The 13,381-nt window shown below is 49.9% G+C and overlaps 5 protein-coding genes across 5 annotated transcripts; 1 reads left to right on the top strand and 4 right to left on the bottom strand.

The window, feature by feature from the left end:
- Positions 1–12: 12 nt before the first annotated feature.
- On the bottom strand, positions 13–2,034 carry FSST1_002144 (SRPBCC family protein; the record flags this gene model as incomplete). The annotated part of the gene is made up of 2 exons (XM_083228104.1): positions 13–1,436; positions 1,491–2,034. 2 exons carry the CDS (start codon positions 2,032–2,034, stop codon positions 13–15), a joined length of 1,968 nt encoding a protein of 655 aa, XP_083092326.1.
- A 665-nt stretch (positions 2,035–2,699) lies between these two features.
- FSST1_002143 (uncharacterized protein) lies at positions 2,700–6,806 on the bottom strand (the record flags this gene model as incomplete). Its single annotated transcript, XM_083228103.1, has 1 exon — positions 2,700–6,806. The coding sequence occupies one exon, from the start codon at positions 6,804–6,806 to the stop codon at positions 2,700–2,702; it is 4,107 nt and encodes a 1,368-aa protein (XP_083092325.1).
- Positions 6,807–7,729: 923 nt separating this feature from the next.
- Positions 7,730–9,366, bottom strand: FSST1_002142 (translation termination factor eRF1; the record flags this gene model as incomplete). Its single annotated transcript, XM_083228102.1, has 5 exons — positions 7,730–7,761; positions 7,809–8,940; positions 8,996–9,045; positions 9,108–9,192; positions 9,331–9,366. 5 exons carry the CDS (start codon positions 9,364–9,366, stop codon positions 7,730–7,732), a joined length of 1,335 nt encoding a protein of 444 aa, XP_083092324.1.
- Positions 9,367–10,193: 827 nt separating this feature from the next.
- FSST1_002141 (uncharacterized protein) lies at positions 10,194–11,817 on the bottom strand (the record flags this gene model as incomplete). The annotated part of the gene is made up of 3 exons (XM_083228101.1): positions 10,194–10,454; positions 10,514–10,833; positions 10,881–11,817. The coding sequence occupies 3 exons, from the start codon at positions 11,815–11,817 to the stop codon at positions 10,194–10,196; spliced, it is 1,518 nt and encodes a 505-aa protein (XP_083092323.1).
- Positions 11,818–12,752: 935 nt separating this feature from the next.
- FSST1_002140 (DUF1770 domain-containing protein) lies at positions 12,753–13,337 on the top strand (the record flags this gene model as incomplete). The annotated part of the gene is made up of 3 exons (XM_083228100.1): positions 12,753–13,064; positions 13,117–13,252; positions 13,306–13,337. 3 exons carry the CDS (start codon positions 12,753–12,755, stop codon positions 13,335–13,337), a joined length of 480 nt encoding a protein of 159 aa, XP_083092322.1.
- Positions 13,338–13,381: the final 44 nt, after the last annotated feature.

Raw genomic sequence — 13,381 nt, 5'->3', positions numbered from 1 at the left:
CAAGGTACCATCTCAAGCTTCCGTACTGGCTCGTTGTAGGCTTTTGATAGATGGCGATGGAGAATCAATCCTGTCCAGCAAACCATTCTTACCCAACTTGCGAACAAGCATTGTGTTTTGTGCCTGCAACTCTCCAACTTGGCCCTCAAGGAGCTCAATCTGACGATGGGCAACGTCTCTCTCTGCACGCACGCGCTCAAGCTCAAGAGACAGGTTGTTCTTTTCCTCCTGCTCAGCCGCTTTGCGTCGTCGCTCTTCAGCCTTGCGTTGGTCTCGTTCACGTTTCTCCTCAAGCTTGCGCATTTCGCGTTTATACTTTTCCTCCTGCTTGGCTACCTCCCTTTCATGCTTCTCACGGAGCTTGGCCAGCGTAGCAGCATCCTTCTCCTTATCGCCCACAAGCTTGCTTTGCCGACGCTCCTCAAGTCGGGCCAGCTTCTCATCGAGCTTCTTCTTCTTCTGCTCAAGCTTCTTAAGCTCTTTGTCGGCCAGCGACTGTTGTGGGTTGGAGTGTGAAGTTTCAGAGTGCGACTCAACTACACTTCCGTTTGCCTTGCCCTCAGCGGTCACACTCCTTTCCAGCGCAGACGCAAAGCTTCGGATGGAGGATGTATCGCTATTAACCTCATGGTGCTCTTCAGCAATGGCGTGAATGTCCGAGCCATTAGTATCCGAGGACGTCAAGTCCGACCCGGTTCCCCACGTCTTCAGTAGGCTTGTAGGGATATAAGAGCTGGCAGCACCTATGGCACCAGCTAGAACTCCATAAAGACCATTGCTGCCAGGGAATGGGTCGTCTTGGTTCTGCAAAGTGATAGTCTCGACTTTGCTTGCTTCGATGTTAGTTGTAGTGGCTGGTGTAGTTGAAGGCTGCCGCTTTTCTGACGCAGACGCTTCAGTACTCTCAGCTGTCTCCGGAGTTGCAGAAGTCTCTTCGGGCTCTTCAAACCCGTGAGCTGCTTTCGAAGTTACCCACTTAAGGAACTTGCCAGCGTCACCAACGATTCCTGGTGGCGTTCCCTTCTCGATAAGGAAGCGCGGGACACTGCCGCCAGGATCACTTCGAGTGACCATGAGCCATTCAACAGCAGTAGCAGGTTCGTTAAGAGGTTTCAGACCGTGTCCCTCGGTACCGGGCTTTTGGTTCGGTATATTGTTCTTGTCTTGTTCAAGCAAATCAGCCGACGACAGAGATCTCCTGGATGTAAAGTTGTCGACAGGAACTTCACGAATAACCTCAACTGATTCATAGTAACCACGGATGATACCTTGGCGAGGAGGGCATTCTGGGTGCTCGCACGGTTTTGATACTATCATATACTGGCGAAGAGGGCGGGATCCCTGACCAGGGCTCACGGAGGTCTCGGAAGTCAAAAGTAGGGTTACAAAGTCTCGTGGGGCGGTCGGGCCAGGGAATTGGGCAGATAGCTGAAAGACTACTGGGTGTTAGTTACCGAAGTATTTGTATATGGTCGTATGACTTGATTTACCTTGCAGGTGGCCATGGTCACCGATGGTCTTCTCCTCAACCCGCTTGTCGGCACCAATACCACGAATGTTGCCACTGCCAGGAGCGCCTTGAACCTTCATCGTCTCCGAAAATTCTACTGAAAGGCCCTTCTTCCAGTCATCAAACGAGAGTCCCTCATGGACACTTCTTCGAGCGAACCATGCGCCGCGTCCATCTTTGGCACCAAGCTTGTAAACGTTGATTCCGAGAGGATTATCTTTGGCATTGACTTTGGTCTCCTTCCACTCCTTTTGTAGATTTTGCGCCTGGCTGATAGCCTCGGCCGTCTGTCGTAGTGTCAGAGCTCGCTTGATCTCTGGAGCTGAAGCCGCCGATTCCGTCTTTGAGCGTGCGCGCCCTCCGGTGGTTGAGGTTTCCTTTGGTGCTGGGCCTGGAATAGATTCTACGACGGTCTGTGTCTCGGAAAAGATATCGGCGAGAAATTCGTCGAGATCATCCTGGGGCACCTGTTCCCATTCGACAGGACCCATGGCCCCAAGAGGTTCATGGTGAGTACCCCCCATGGTTGGAGATATGGTGTGGATGTATTGTATGGCGGTGTAAGAGTTGAGAATGGTAACGTGCTTTCGTGCTGAAAGAAGAATAGAGTATCGTAGATTAGTTATAGAATAGTTGGGATTAAAACAAGGAAGCAGGGCTTCGTTTCAGTTCAAGATGAAGACGTCAGAAGTAGGCTAAGATGAGATATGGCCAAGAGAATTAATCCGAATAAAGGAAGAAACCAAGAAGGCCTCTCACTTAATTGGACTCGATCCGTCGTGATCGACTGCCGTCATTCCCGCTCATTGACGTCACCCGAGCCCCAAACCTTCAGTGGTCCAAGCCCTACGCTACCACTATAACTTAGTGCCCGCCGAACGACCCGCCACTGTTGCTTCATTCGGAATTCTCGGATATAGACTACTAAGCTAGAGGCTGCAAGCCCCCAGACACCCCCGGATCATCTTCTCCAGGTGTCAGATGCGAACAAAAAAGACGGGATGAATTATGCATATTTACACTGCAGGTTCAATGAATAAGCAACTTTTAGAACACTCCAGAATTTGATGACAGATGGAATTTGTTATCTAGGTATGTAAAGGTGGGAGGGAGAGAGTTCTATTCACCTCTCGAATATCTGTGTGTACAGTACGAAGTAATATTACTCTGCTACTCATATGTGGTGCGATTACAAAACAGACAGTTTGCGCCCCTTCATCGCTACTTGATAGTCCTGCTTACAGCTTCCACAGTAACTATCACGCCATTCCGCAAGGACTTGCCGTCTCTCAGCTGATATAGGCTCCGTGACCTTCTGCGACCCCTTAGATCCCTTACCACTTTCGGATCCTTTCTTTTGTCCCTTTGTCTCACCTTGTTGCTGGAGCATAGTGTCCAGTTCTTCGCAGAGGAGTTTTTCATCGACCAGCCAATTCTCCCACTCCGATTGAAGCATTTCTCGTTCAATACTGTTGACTACCCTCATAGCAACCAGTAGATCATGTCTATATGTTCCTAGGCGTTGCCTTGTTCGTCGAAGTCGGCGGGCTGTAGCACGGCTTGTATGCGAAGCCAAGCTGGCTCCGGCATCTTCCCATGGTGTATCCATGTCTGTCGTGTCCAGCAGGTCTTTGAACGTTGAGAAGCATGTGCTGTTTTCAGGGAAGGATAGAGCTTGGTTGTTCCCAGACGCCTCATGCAGATCGGCAAAGTAGATAGCTTTGCTCATCATGGTATTGGGCCGGATACCGACGTTGTGCATGAACCCTACCGCTCTCCTCTCTTTCCACCACACTGACGTCTCACTTGAGGTCAGTAACAAATTGGTGAGTGTGCTGAATGCAAGCAGCGCCAGAATGATCCATTGGGCGGTGATCAAGTTGAATAAGTTGCGCAGGGCCGCGATAGCCCACATGATGACTGACGAGACTGCACTTTCTCCGAAAGATCGAATTGTTTCAAAAACCATGGTCGTAAGAGTCCGGGGCTTGATCGCCTGTTTCTTTGCTGAGACTGTTGAAGCGGGTGAAAAGACTACCACCTCGGTCTGCTGCCCAATCTGTCCATAAACCTGGATCGCTCGGTTTGTTCGACTTCGCGTCCCAAGCTTTCGAATCTGATCTGTGGCAACTTCAGCCAATTCCTCGGCATCACTAGCAGCGTCGTGGATTGCCTGACGGTCAATCAGGTTCTTGGATAGAGCTGGGTTCTTCGACCAATCTGTTTTGATGTAGATAGCCAGCTTGCACTTGGATTTAGCCACATGGGTGATGACAATCTTTGTCACAACCTTGAACCAGCTTGAGTGAGGTAGATGCCAGGCCGTCTTGACGTGTGTCACCACGTACGTAACATGATCACTGAAAACATCGATAATCTGATAGTCGTTAACGTCCGCCGTCTTTGACCGACCCAGAACATCCTTGTAATCAACCTTGAACTGGAAGTCACGCCTCATTCTGCCCTGATCTACCAGCACCCACGGTCCTTGGGCGATCTGTTGGGCTCGTCGCTCAAAGTACAGCTTCGGGAACACGAAACTCTTGTCACCAAACAAAACGTGGAAACATGACTTGGCGCTGATTTCAAAGTGTCGCTCGGCGGCCATTTCCTTCATGCCTTCCGGTTCATAAATGACAGGACGAACTGGTAGGTGCAGTTTGTGATTATGTCGCGCTTGCGATCTTGAAGGCCGCGATAGAGGACCGAACTCCATACGACGAGCAACCGGGCGGCCTGCTACGGTTCCATCATCCATTGGTGTATTTGCTGATACCTCTTCCCAACTTTCAACGCTTGGACTTGGCCGATCATACTCCTCCATTTCGAGATTAACCAATGTGGTGATAATAGCTTCGACGTCCATGGGCTCCTCAGCCTGAATGTCATCAATTAGGAGGTTGAGACGAGTGTGAAGAAGACCCAGATCATCCAAGAATACCTTGATGGTGATTCTGGTATAACCTGTTTCGTTCGCGTTCTCATTGAGATGTAAGAAGATGAAGTCACAATCCCTTCCTGGAGCTGCCGTCACTTCACTAATAATATCAAGGCTGATACTATAGGCAGTGACAAGTCCAATTTGTTGTCCATAGAAGTACATGTTGTCGGGCGTGACATATACACGGCCGTCGCCGGCCATGTCTGGTTTACCAGGACCTCGCTCTGGAGACCCAGTCCATGCAGCTCTGAAGACAAGTACCAGCTTCTCCTCCAAAGGTGCATCCGGGAACAATAGTCTAAATTGGGCGTGCTGAGCTCGTAGTTCGGGAGGATAGTTTCTTGGGAAGTATTCGCCTGCATCCTTTCGTTGCACGCCTTGGCCGACTGTGCTTCCAGGCACGACGACCCCTATAGGGTCGTCTTCGTCAAGTCGAGGGAGCACAGGCTGAGGAGGTGCATTCATGGAACCCCAGAGACTGCTTCCCCAATAGTTTGCAACTACACACGCGGGAAGCTTCCTATTGTTACCCACAGGATGGCGATCTCCTGCTGTCAGAACCGCGATGCGACTAAGCCCAGTCATGGAGGGAGGCTTGGCTAGAGTTGCCGGGGCCAAACTGCCAGTTTGGGTGTCAACTGACGGCAGCATGCTGGGCGTCTGTCTGAAATTCGATGTACTTGCGATTGGACCTGGAAATCCTGGCGGGAGTGTATGGCTAGTAGCCATCATGCTTGCCAGTCCGGTATTAGAAGCCGAACCTCCCTGCATTCCGTCAGGGCCTTGATTGCCAAAGGTAGCTTTGCGGTGGAGGTCGAGCTTTTGGATGATTCTGGCAGCATGCTCACGGCCGCTTTCACCCTCTTCTCTTGCAAGATCTCGACTCAAAGAAGTTATGGTACGACGAGAAAGGCTGCCGTTAACATCAAAGCTCTGTCGTGTGCTGAGATTGCCGTCGGGTCCAGGTACAGGTAGTGTGCTCGTGCGATCAATGTTGGGAGTTGACTCGTCGTAAATACCGATCTGTGCATCCAGGGCCTTTGCTGAGAACTCAGGAATGCTTGGGGGAGAGATCGAAAATGCAGGATCAACAGACCCGGGCAGAGAAGCGCTGTTTCTGTTCATGGTGGTCTCGAAAGCGCGCTTCTTTGTGACCTCGAATACCTCCAGCCACTCCGTAAGTTCGCCTTGCGTTTCAGCTTGAAGTAGGATGGTTTGGCTCTTTGTTTTGACCTCAAAACAGAAGCGTCTGTCCTCGGCAACAGCTGGCTTTGCGTTACAAAGCAGAACGCCGATTTCATCGCCCTGAAGAACTCCCAGAGGTCCAGGTATTAACCAGCCAAAGATGCCATCACGGCAATAGTACCACCTCCTGATCCAGGTGTGTCTCGCTGGCTTGCCTTGGAGCACTCGGAGGAACAGCCACCCTTGCTTCTCGGACACAACAGAAGCACCCTCCTCAAGGCGCACGGTAATAGGACCACGACTACCGAGAAAGGGGACGGTCGAAGTACTGTAATCCTCAATCTCACGAGACGGCTTAAATCCCGTGAGGGCGTTCTCTCCGATTTCTCTTCGGGCAGATTGTAACTCCCGTCTGAATACCATTTCCGACGCTCCCATCTCATTTGACCAACCCTGGATACGCTCCATCTCCTGATTCCAGCGGCTGGTGTCGCCAGCAGCTTCTCTTGTGCGCCTCAGCTGGCTCCATCGTTCGCTACAGATCTTAACCAATAACTTGTCCATGCTAAAGCGTAGTTGAGGTGCAAGCTGACAGTAATCCATCGATGCTTTGAGGTACGCTTTTCGTGTCTCGAAAACGGCAAATGCATCCTCGCGCAATGCTGACGGCTCTTTTGTCTTCGACTGGCTGACGTATCGAGCGAGTGTTGAGTCAAAGGTTCGCTGCGCCTGGTCCATAGCCCTCCTGCACTCCTTGAAGTTCCTGAGGTCGCCAACAATAAACTGCCGGATAGGGTCGACGACTGTACCATCCATCTTCTTCATTGTGCTTATCATCTGTATCCAATACTCGCGCCAGCCATCGCCCACCCTTTTCAAGGCCAGAAACGTATAATCATTGTCAACAACGCCGTCAGACACCGAGGGCATCGTCTTTACGAGGAAGGTATTGATGGTCTCTTCAAGGGCGAGGATATCGTGCAGGAGCTTCGAGGTGGACTGGGCGTACCCGTTTAGCCATTTTTCGATAGCATCGACTTGATCGCCAAAGTTGGCAGCGGTTACTCGAAAGGTCGGAGAGTCGAGAGCTGCCTCGTTGAGGCCGACGGGGATAGCGCGGCCAGCCTGGTTGGCCGCTGCTGGCGGGGAGTCAGGTTGTGATTCGGGCATTATAAGAAATAATTATGTTCGAGCGCCGGACAACAGCTTCAGTTGATACTGAGCTGCAGTCTTTTATGGCGCAGAAAAAGGAGAATTATATGACGGTGAGAAGATGAGTTGGAATGATGTTGACGAGATAGAGGTGACCGTTGATAGGTCATTACGCTCGGTACGAACAGTCCAGGTCAGGGACCTGAAGTTGCGTTGACGTAGCGCACCCTTGTCATGCTGCGCCCATCTATGAACCCCCACACAGCGCCTACTACAGTAAGGTCAGAAACACCGGAAACGGGTCTGGATAGAATACGCGGTCCCGGTGCGAAAGACAACCTAGCTAGCCTCAATTTTATGAGATATTGGTTCCCCTGAACATGGTCTTTACCAAACGGAATGTCAATGGTTACGACTATGTACACAAGAGAATTGATCACATCACGTTTGCATTTCAAGTGGCCATGCAAGCGACTTGTATTTTGTTGACTCGACATGTCGTGCCTGCTCATGACTATATAAGAAGCCTTGCAGCCATCCCACACCGATTCTCCTCAAATACTAACGATATTCAGGCCGGGCGTTGACTTGCCCATGCTGGCCTTCACAATCCTCCAGTCGCCGTGCCGCCGCTATCCTTCAATTTTAATGGTTGGGTCTACCAGCCGTTAGACCTGACATTCTGGTTTCTTGAGGTGCAGGAATTGGAGGGCTCTGTGTACCTCTATTCCCGTCGATCATAACTCAAGCCGTCATCATTGTGCGAAGCGGACTGGGTCGCGATGCCGGGTGGGAAGAATGGAGAGGCGAGAGACTGTCCCTCTCCACCAAACACTGTTGGGCGATTGACATCGGCGCGGCATCGGTCGACCTCTGCGCCTCAGGGCGCATGGCACTGCTGTTGTACGTGGACAGATGAACTTGAGTCGATCCCTCGCTGGTCACGAGGGGATCTGCTGGTCAATCTGATCTTCTGTTAGACTCAAAAGGTTTGTTTCAGTCATGGCATTGTCCACTCACCGTCGTAGTAGTCGTCGTCGTCGCTCACTTCAGCAAGCTGCTCAAAGTTGACCTTGTATCGGAGAAGACCGCCGATACCACCGAAGCCCTTGACGAACTGGTTGCCCTCGGTGGAACGATCAGAGACGAACTCAAGGGTGGTACCAAAGTCCTTGTAGTGTTCAGCAATCCATTCCAAGAAGGACTCCTGAGCAACAATCTCCATCTCCTGGCCAGTCTCCTTGTCGAGGAACTTTTCTCGGCTGCTCTGCTCTTGCTGTTTGGTGGTGTGGAGGATGGTCTCGGTGCCGTTGCTGTCCTTGAGAACCCAGCGGGTGATCTCAAGGTTCTCAAAGACGATAAGAACCTCCACAGCACCCAGTTCAAGGGCCTTGAGGGTATCCTCGATACTGTAGCAGACCTTGCCGGTATCCTGGCTAATTTCCTCAAAGTACTTTCCAATGAGCTTCTTCTCCTGGATGAACTTGACGTTACCAAGAGTCTCGGAAGACAGCTCAATAGCCTGGTTGAAACCGTTCTCACCACCGTAGGAAACATCGACAACCTTGATAACCTTTGTCGCAAGACGGTTGTCAAACAGGTCGGAGGCGTTAAGGTCGCTCTTGAAATCGGCGGAACCAGCAAGAATAAGACCAGCGACGTTGACCTTGTCGGCGGTAATAAAGTTCTGGACGGCCAACTCGGCAACCTTTCGGACGTAGTTGTGACGCTTTTCATCTCGCAGACGGGCGAAACGGAGAGCGGACTGACCACCACGACCGTGCTTCTTGGGAAGATCGACAGAGAACTTGTGGACAACTTCACGGGTGTTTCCGCTCAGGGTTCCGAACAGGGCACCGTTACCATCCATGATGATGAAACCGAACTTTTGATCGGACTCGAGCAGCTCAGCCAAGGCCTCAGTGTGGAACTTGTTGTCGCACAGGTAAAGGGAGGTGTTGATGGGCTTGAAGGGCTCAAAATCGATGTTGACCTTTCGCTCCTTTCCTTCCTGGGTCAAGATTTCACCACAGTAGACGACAAGGCCGTTCGGGGGGACCTTGTTGTATAGCTTAAGACGCTGCTGGGTCGAAGTAATAGCGGACAGGACGGACTGTCGGTTGACTCGAGACTTGATGTTGGAGGCGGTACCCTAGGGCATGTTAGCGCCGCTACAGCGACATTTTGTTGAAGTGAAGAGATCGTACGTATTCTTCAGCCAACATCTTGGCAGCTCGAGAGACTTGATCCTTGGGAGCTAAAGGGCACACAAGTTAGTGCGTTGTTTCGAGATCGCGGCGAAAGGATCGGACGACTTACGAATAATGAGGGAAATCATTGAGGTTCCATTTCCTCTGGCGGCTTCAAGACGCTTGATGAGCTTCTTGACCTTCCAGATCTCAATCTATTGTAGACGTTGTCAGATATTGTCGCTATTGTTTATTATTTCGGAGGATGATGACAGAGTCTTTAATTTCTCGATCGCGGGGCAAACACCACACAAGAAATAAAGAAGAGGGGCATTGGACTCGACTCGACTTACGTTCTTCTCGGCTTCGTTCGCCTGAGGGTCACTCATTTTGGCGGTTAGGACTTGGCTCAGACCTTACGAGTGATTTTTTGTCTTTGCTAAGGGATTCTCCTCGCAAACTTGGGAGTAGTTGAACTATTAAGTCGGGACTCTGGAGCCTGAAGATCCCAAAAGTTGGATGTTAGTGCCAGATTTTTTTCGCACAATGAGCGATGACCTAGCTGGGTCACATCCATCCAAGGCACCCGTGGCGGGTCTGATTCATGGGTACTAGCCGGACACTGGACGGAACCTAAGTTCCTCAGGAACCCAGGTTGCCAGGTCACTGGACTTTCAGGCACCTATTAACCTTCAGCCCAGCATAAAACGCGCAATGCTATAGTGACTGATGGAAATGTTAGGCCATATTTAGTGGATACATAGCCTAAGGCCGTAGGTACTGATTTTTTCGCCTTCGGGCCCGACCTGTTGACTCCAGATCCTGTAAAGGGGGTTTGCATGGACATTTCCGGGCATGCTCTCTTGAGTGGGGCATGCACTTAGTTGATGCCTTACCATAAAAACAACGTCACAGCTGCCAGGTGACAAGTAGCATTTGGTGGTTCTACAGACTCTTTCCCTCGCTCTTAAGCTTTAAGTTAGGTGGCAAGTAGCATGGATATCATTTATCTCAGAGTTGACCATGGCAACTTGGCAAGTAAGGGTGCTGTACAGTGGTTGTTCCAACATAGAATATTTTGGTTGCATTTCAGTCACTTACATAGTCCAGGCATCCCGAGATCAAAAGGAGATAAATATCCAAGTTTCAACACCTTCTAGGTCAAGCCTATAGCTAACAGTATCTATGGCACTATACATACATCCATGTATCTAATTCACATTCGTGTTTCCCTCTCAATTCGCTCTCGCTTTACCTCATTGACCCCTCGTATTGACCAGAAGAGGTCGATGATAAAGCTAATGAACACTAGACCAGCCGCAGCTGGCACAGCAAACTCATAGAAGAAAAAGACCAGCACAATAAACCCAGCGGCAAAGAAAAGGATGGCACAGATGGCAGTATATGTGACCGCTTTAGCATTCGTGAGAGCTACGTCAAGAACATCTGCCGTTGACTCTTGAGAAGGGAAAAGAAACTGGAGAAAGTCGGTCAAATTACCCTGTGATCGAGGCTAGGTGAGGAGGGGGGACGTACTGTTTTGCCTTCTTCGATGTCAAGTGTATTTGTCCTTCGTGGGGTCATCCACCTGGTCATTGAATCGACCCTTGACCCGAAGCCGGCATTGCTTGAAAGGTCTGGCTGACTATACGATGCTGAGGCCATGGGCATCAAAGAGTTTCCGTAGGTCTTCGGCGGACCCCCTTCTGCAATGTTTGTCAGATTCCTTTGTGTCCCCTGGGACATGGCTCGGCTGGACGAGGCAGCAGAGCCCTCGATTGATGGAAGAACATGTACCGATGCAGGATGTTTCTTTATCTCAGTTTCGATCTCTATTGCCCGGAAGTTCTTGATAGCTACCATAGTTAGCAGTCAGTCAAGCAATTTCATGTACAGAACTTACTGCCAACCTCGACAGCAGTCAAGGCGATGACAATTAGCAGGAGCATGGGCATAATCTGGCCAAAGCTCACAGTAAAAAGCTCTTTGGTGTCGACATTTCTATAAAAGAGACCATTGACCAACGTGTATATGGCCACACAGAACGAACAAATGGCAATGATGAGCTCGGATAGAACTGAGCCAAATATTTCCCCGGCGACTGAGGGTACAACGATGCTGAAGGCTTTCCAAAACTTGGCTTGGTGTTCTAATATCGCGACATTCCTTCGATTGTTACGTTGAATCTTGTCTTTCCTACGCTCGAGGTAGGTCTGAAGATCTGCCTGTCCTTGATGGCCCTGATATATCCACCCCAGTATTATGTTCTTGAATGCTCTGTTCTCGACACTGTAACTAAGCGAAGTGTCCAATTTGATTGACCGGAACGCATTCCAGTAGACAAATACCATTAGAACAGCTATTCCAAAGGACCTGAGCGCCGGTATCCCCAGGCGAGGAGATATAGGATGGTGCAGTCCGCAAACAAATAATCTTTTACTTGGCTCGAGCAGTGTAGTGAGGTCAAGGATGAGGGTCGCCACTAGAAGTCCCATGAACAATATCATTATCGCACCCCTCAAGATGGCTTGCTTGGGATGTTTTTTGAAATATGACTTGAGAACCAGAAGGGTGCATAAATGAACACTGGATGATAAATATCCCAGCTGGGCACCGATATGAAAAGAGTACAACGAGACCTTGCAGACCTGAACATACATGGCGATGAGATAACACAGACCAACAGCCAACATCTGATCGCTCAGCGCGAGGAGAAGGGACTGGTATCCTAGATTGCTGGGTGCATCGCTGGCTGGTTTCCTGACACCAATCCAGTAGAGAACTTTCTCATCGACACGCATGTATTGTTGCTTGGGTATTCCACGCTTCACCACGGCCATTATGGCTACAAACACCGATATGGCCGCCGTGATGACGAAGGACAATATGACCTGTGATTAACATGTGAGCTTGTATAATGGCATTAAAGAAGCGCTAATAGCTCTCACCCCAATTCCATTCATATCAGGGTCGTGCACATTTTCGGCTAGATTGCTGCATCGCTGGGCGCTGTTACAAAAGCTCATATTGGTGGCATTATACGATCAATGGAACAAACAGAGATTCATTTCAATTTTCGTGTCGAGAATAAAGTTAACGCGATGGAGATCTAGTGGATTGACGTCGCCGATCATCTCGAGGCATATTGGCCCTATCCTTGTTTTACGCCAGAGACAAATGCTGACAGGCAGCTACTGCGACTCAATACAATGATGTATGTCATTCTGCAGCCGATCTGGAGAAGCACGTTGGTTCATTTTTAACGTCGATTGGCTTGATGGTTCCTGAATCGATATTGGGGGCCAGAATTGGAACAAAGAATATCAGTTCCAGTCGACGAATAGTTTACTCACTTTCTGAGCAGTGTGTAACGGGAAAGTTAACCTCTAACTAGGAACTATAGAGTGCAGAAATAAACAGCCTAAGATCTGACGTAAGTAGCATAAACTGACCTACTATTTTGTCTCTTATGCTCAGTGGACAATTTTCTAACACCCAAGGTCTCTGTCAATATAGAATTACTGCGGCTTGTAGACGACATCCGTTATTTATCCGTACTTGGTCAGTCTTTCGTGTCGCCTTACAACTCTTTATGCCAATCAGGCCTTCTCCACCACCTCCACACGCTAGTCTACCGCCTGGCAGTAACCTTTCGCAGCTCGGCCATGCGACGTCAATCATTATCATTAGCCACCAGCAATTCGAGAACGTAGAGCTCTACCAAAATTCAATTATTTTACCTTGGCCGGGTTTTCAAAAGCTCGCCCACACAACGATGGAATCAGGGCCAACTGAACTTGCGGCCACCATCCAGGCTGCAAGCATCGAGCACAACCCGGATGCCAAACTAGACACCAACCCGGCCACAGCCGCTGATAGAAGACAACCCATGACTCTCGACCACGACGACGGTATCGATGAAGACGATGACGAAGAAGAAGATATTCCATACAGTGTTCTCCGACCCGCTCCACGACACTCCAACCTTCCTCCTCTACCAGACCTGCGCTTCGAGCAGAGCTATCTGCGAAGTATCTCCAAGGCCGATACATGGTGGAAGGTGGCACTCATAACGACAAGGGACCAGGTACATACAAATCGAACCCGCTTCATGCAGGTTTCTCTAATAGTCGTTGCAGATCTTGATGCCCTTGACCCAGGGTCTAGCATACAATTTGTTCCTTTGCGGCTGGCAGCACTGGAACAGAAATGCTCAACTACACGGCAACACAGTAGGCGCGCGAGTGAGACGCTGGTGGTGGGGAGTCAACAACTGTAAGTCATGGAGTATTTTTATGGTTCATGAGAGACAGCTAATAATTAAACAGGGCATATACCTACACATAGGAAGAGGGTTTGAAAAGGATTGTGTTTGAGATGAATAGGCCGCGTATACGGTGGGAT

The sequence above is a fragment of the Fusarium sambucinum genome, chromosome IV, assembly GCF_050947815.1.
Source record: "Fusarium sambucinum isolate potato_lamoka chromosome IV, whole genome shotgun sequence".
Lineage (NCBI taxonomy): Eukaryota > Fungi > Ascomycota > Sordariomycetes > Hypocreales > Nectriaceae > Fusarium > Fusarium sambucinum.
This window is presented reverse-complemented; position numbering and strand designations above follow the sequence as displayed.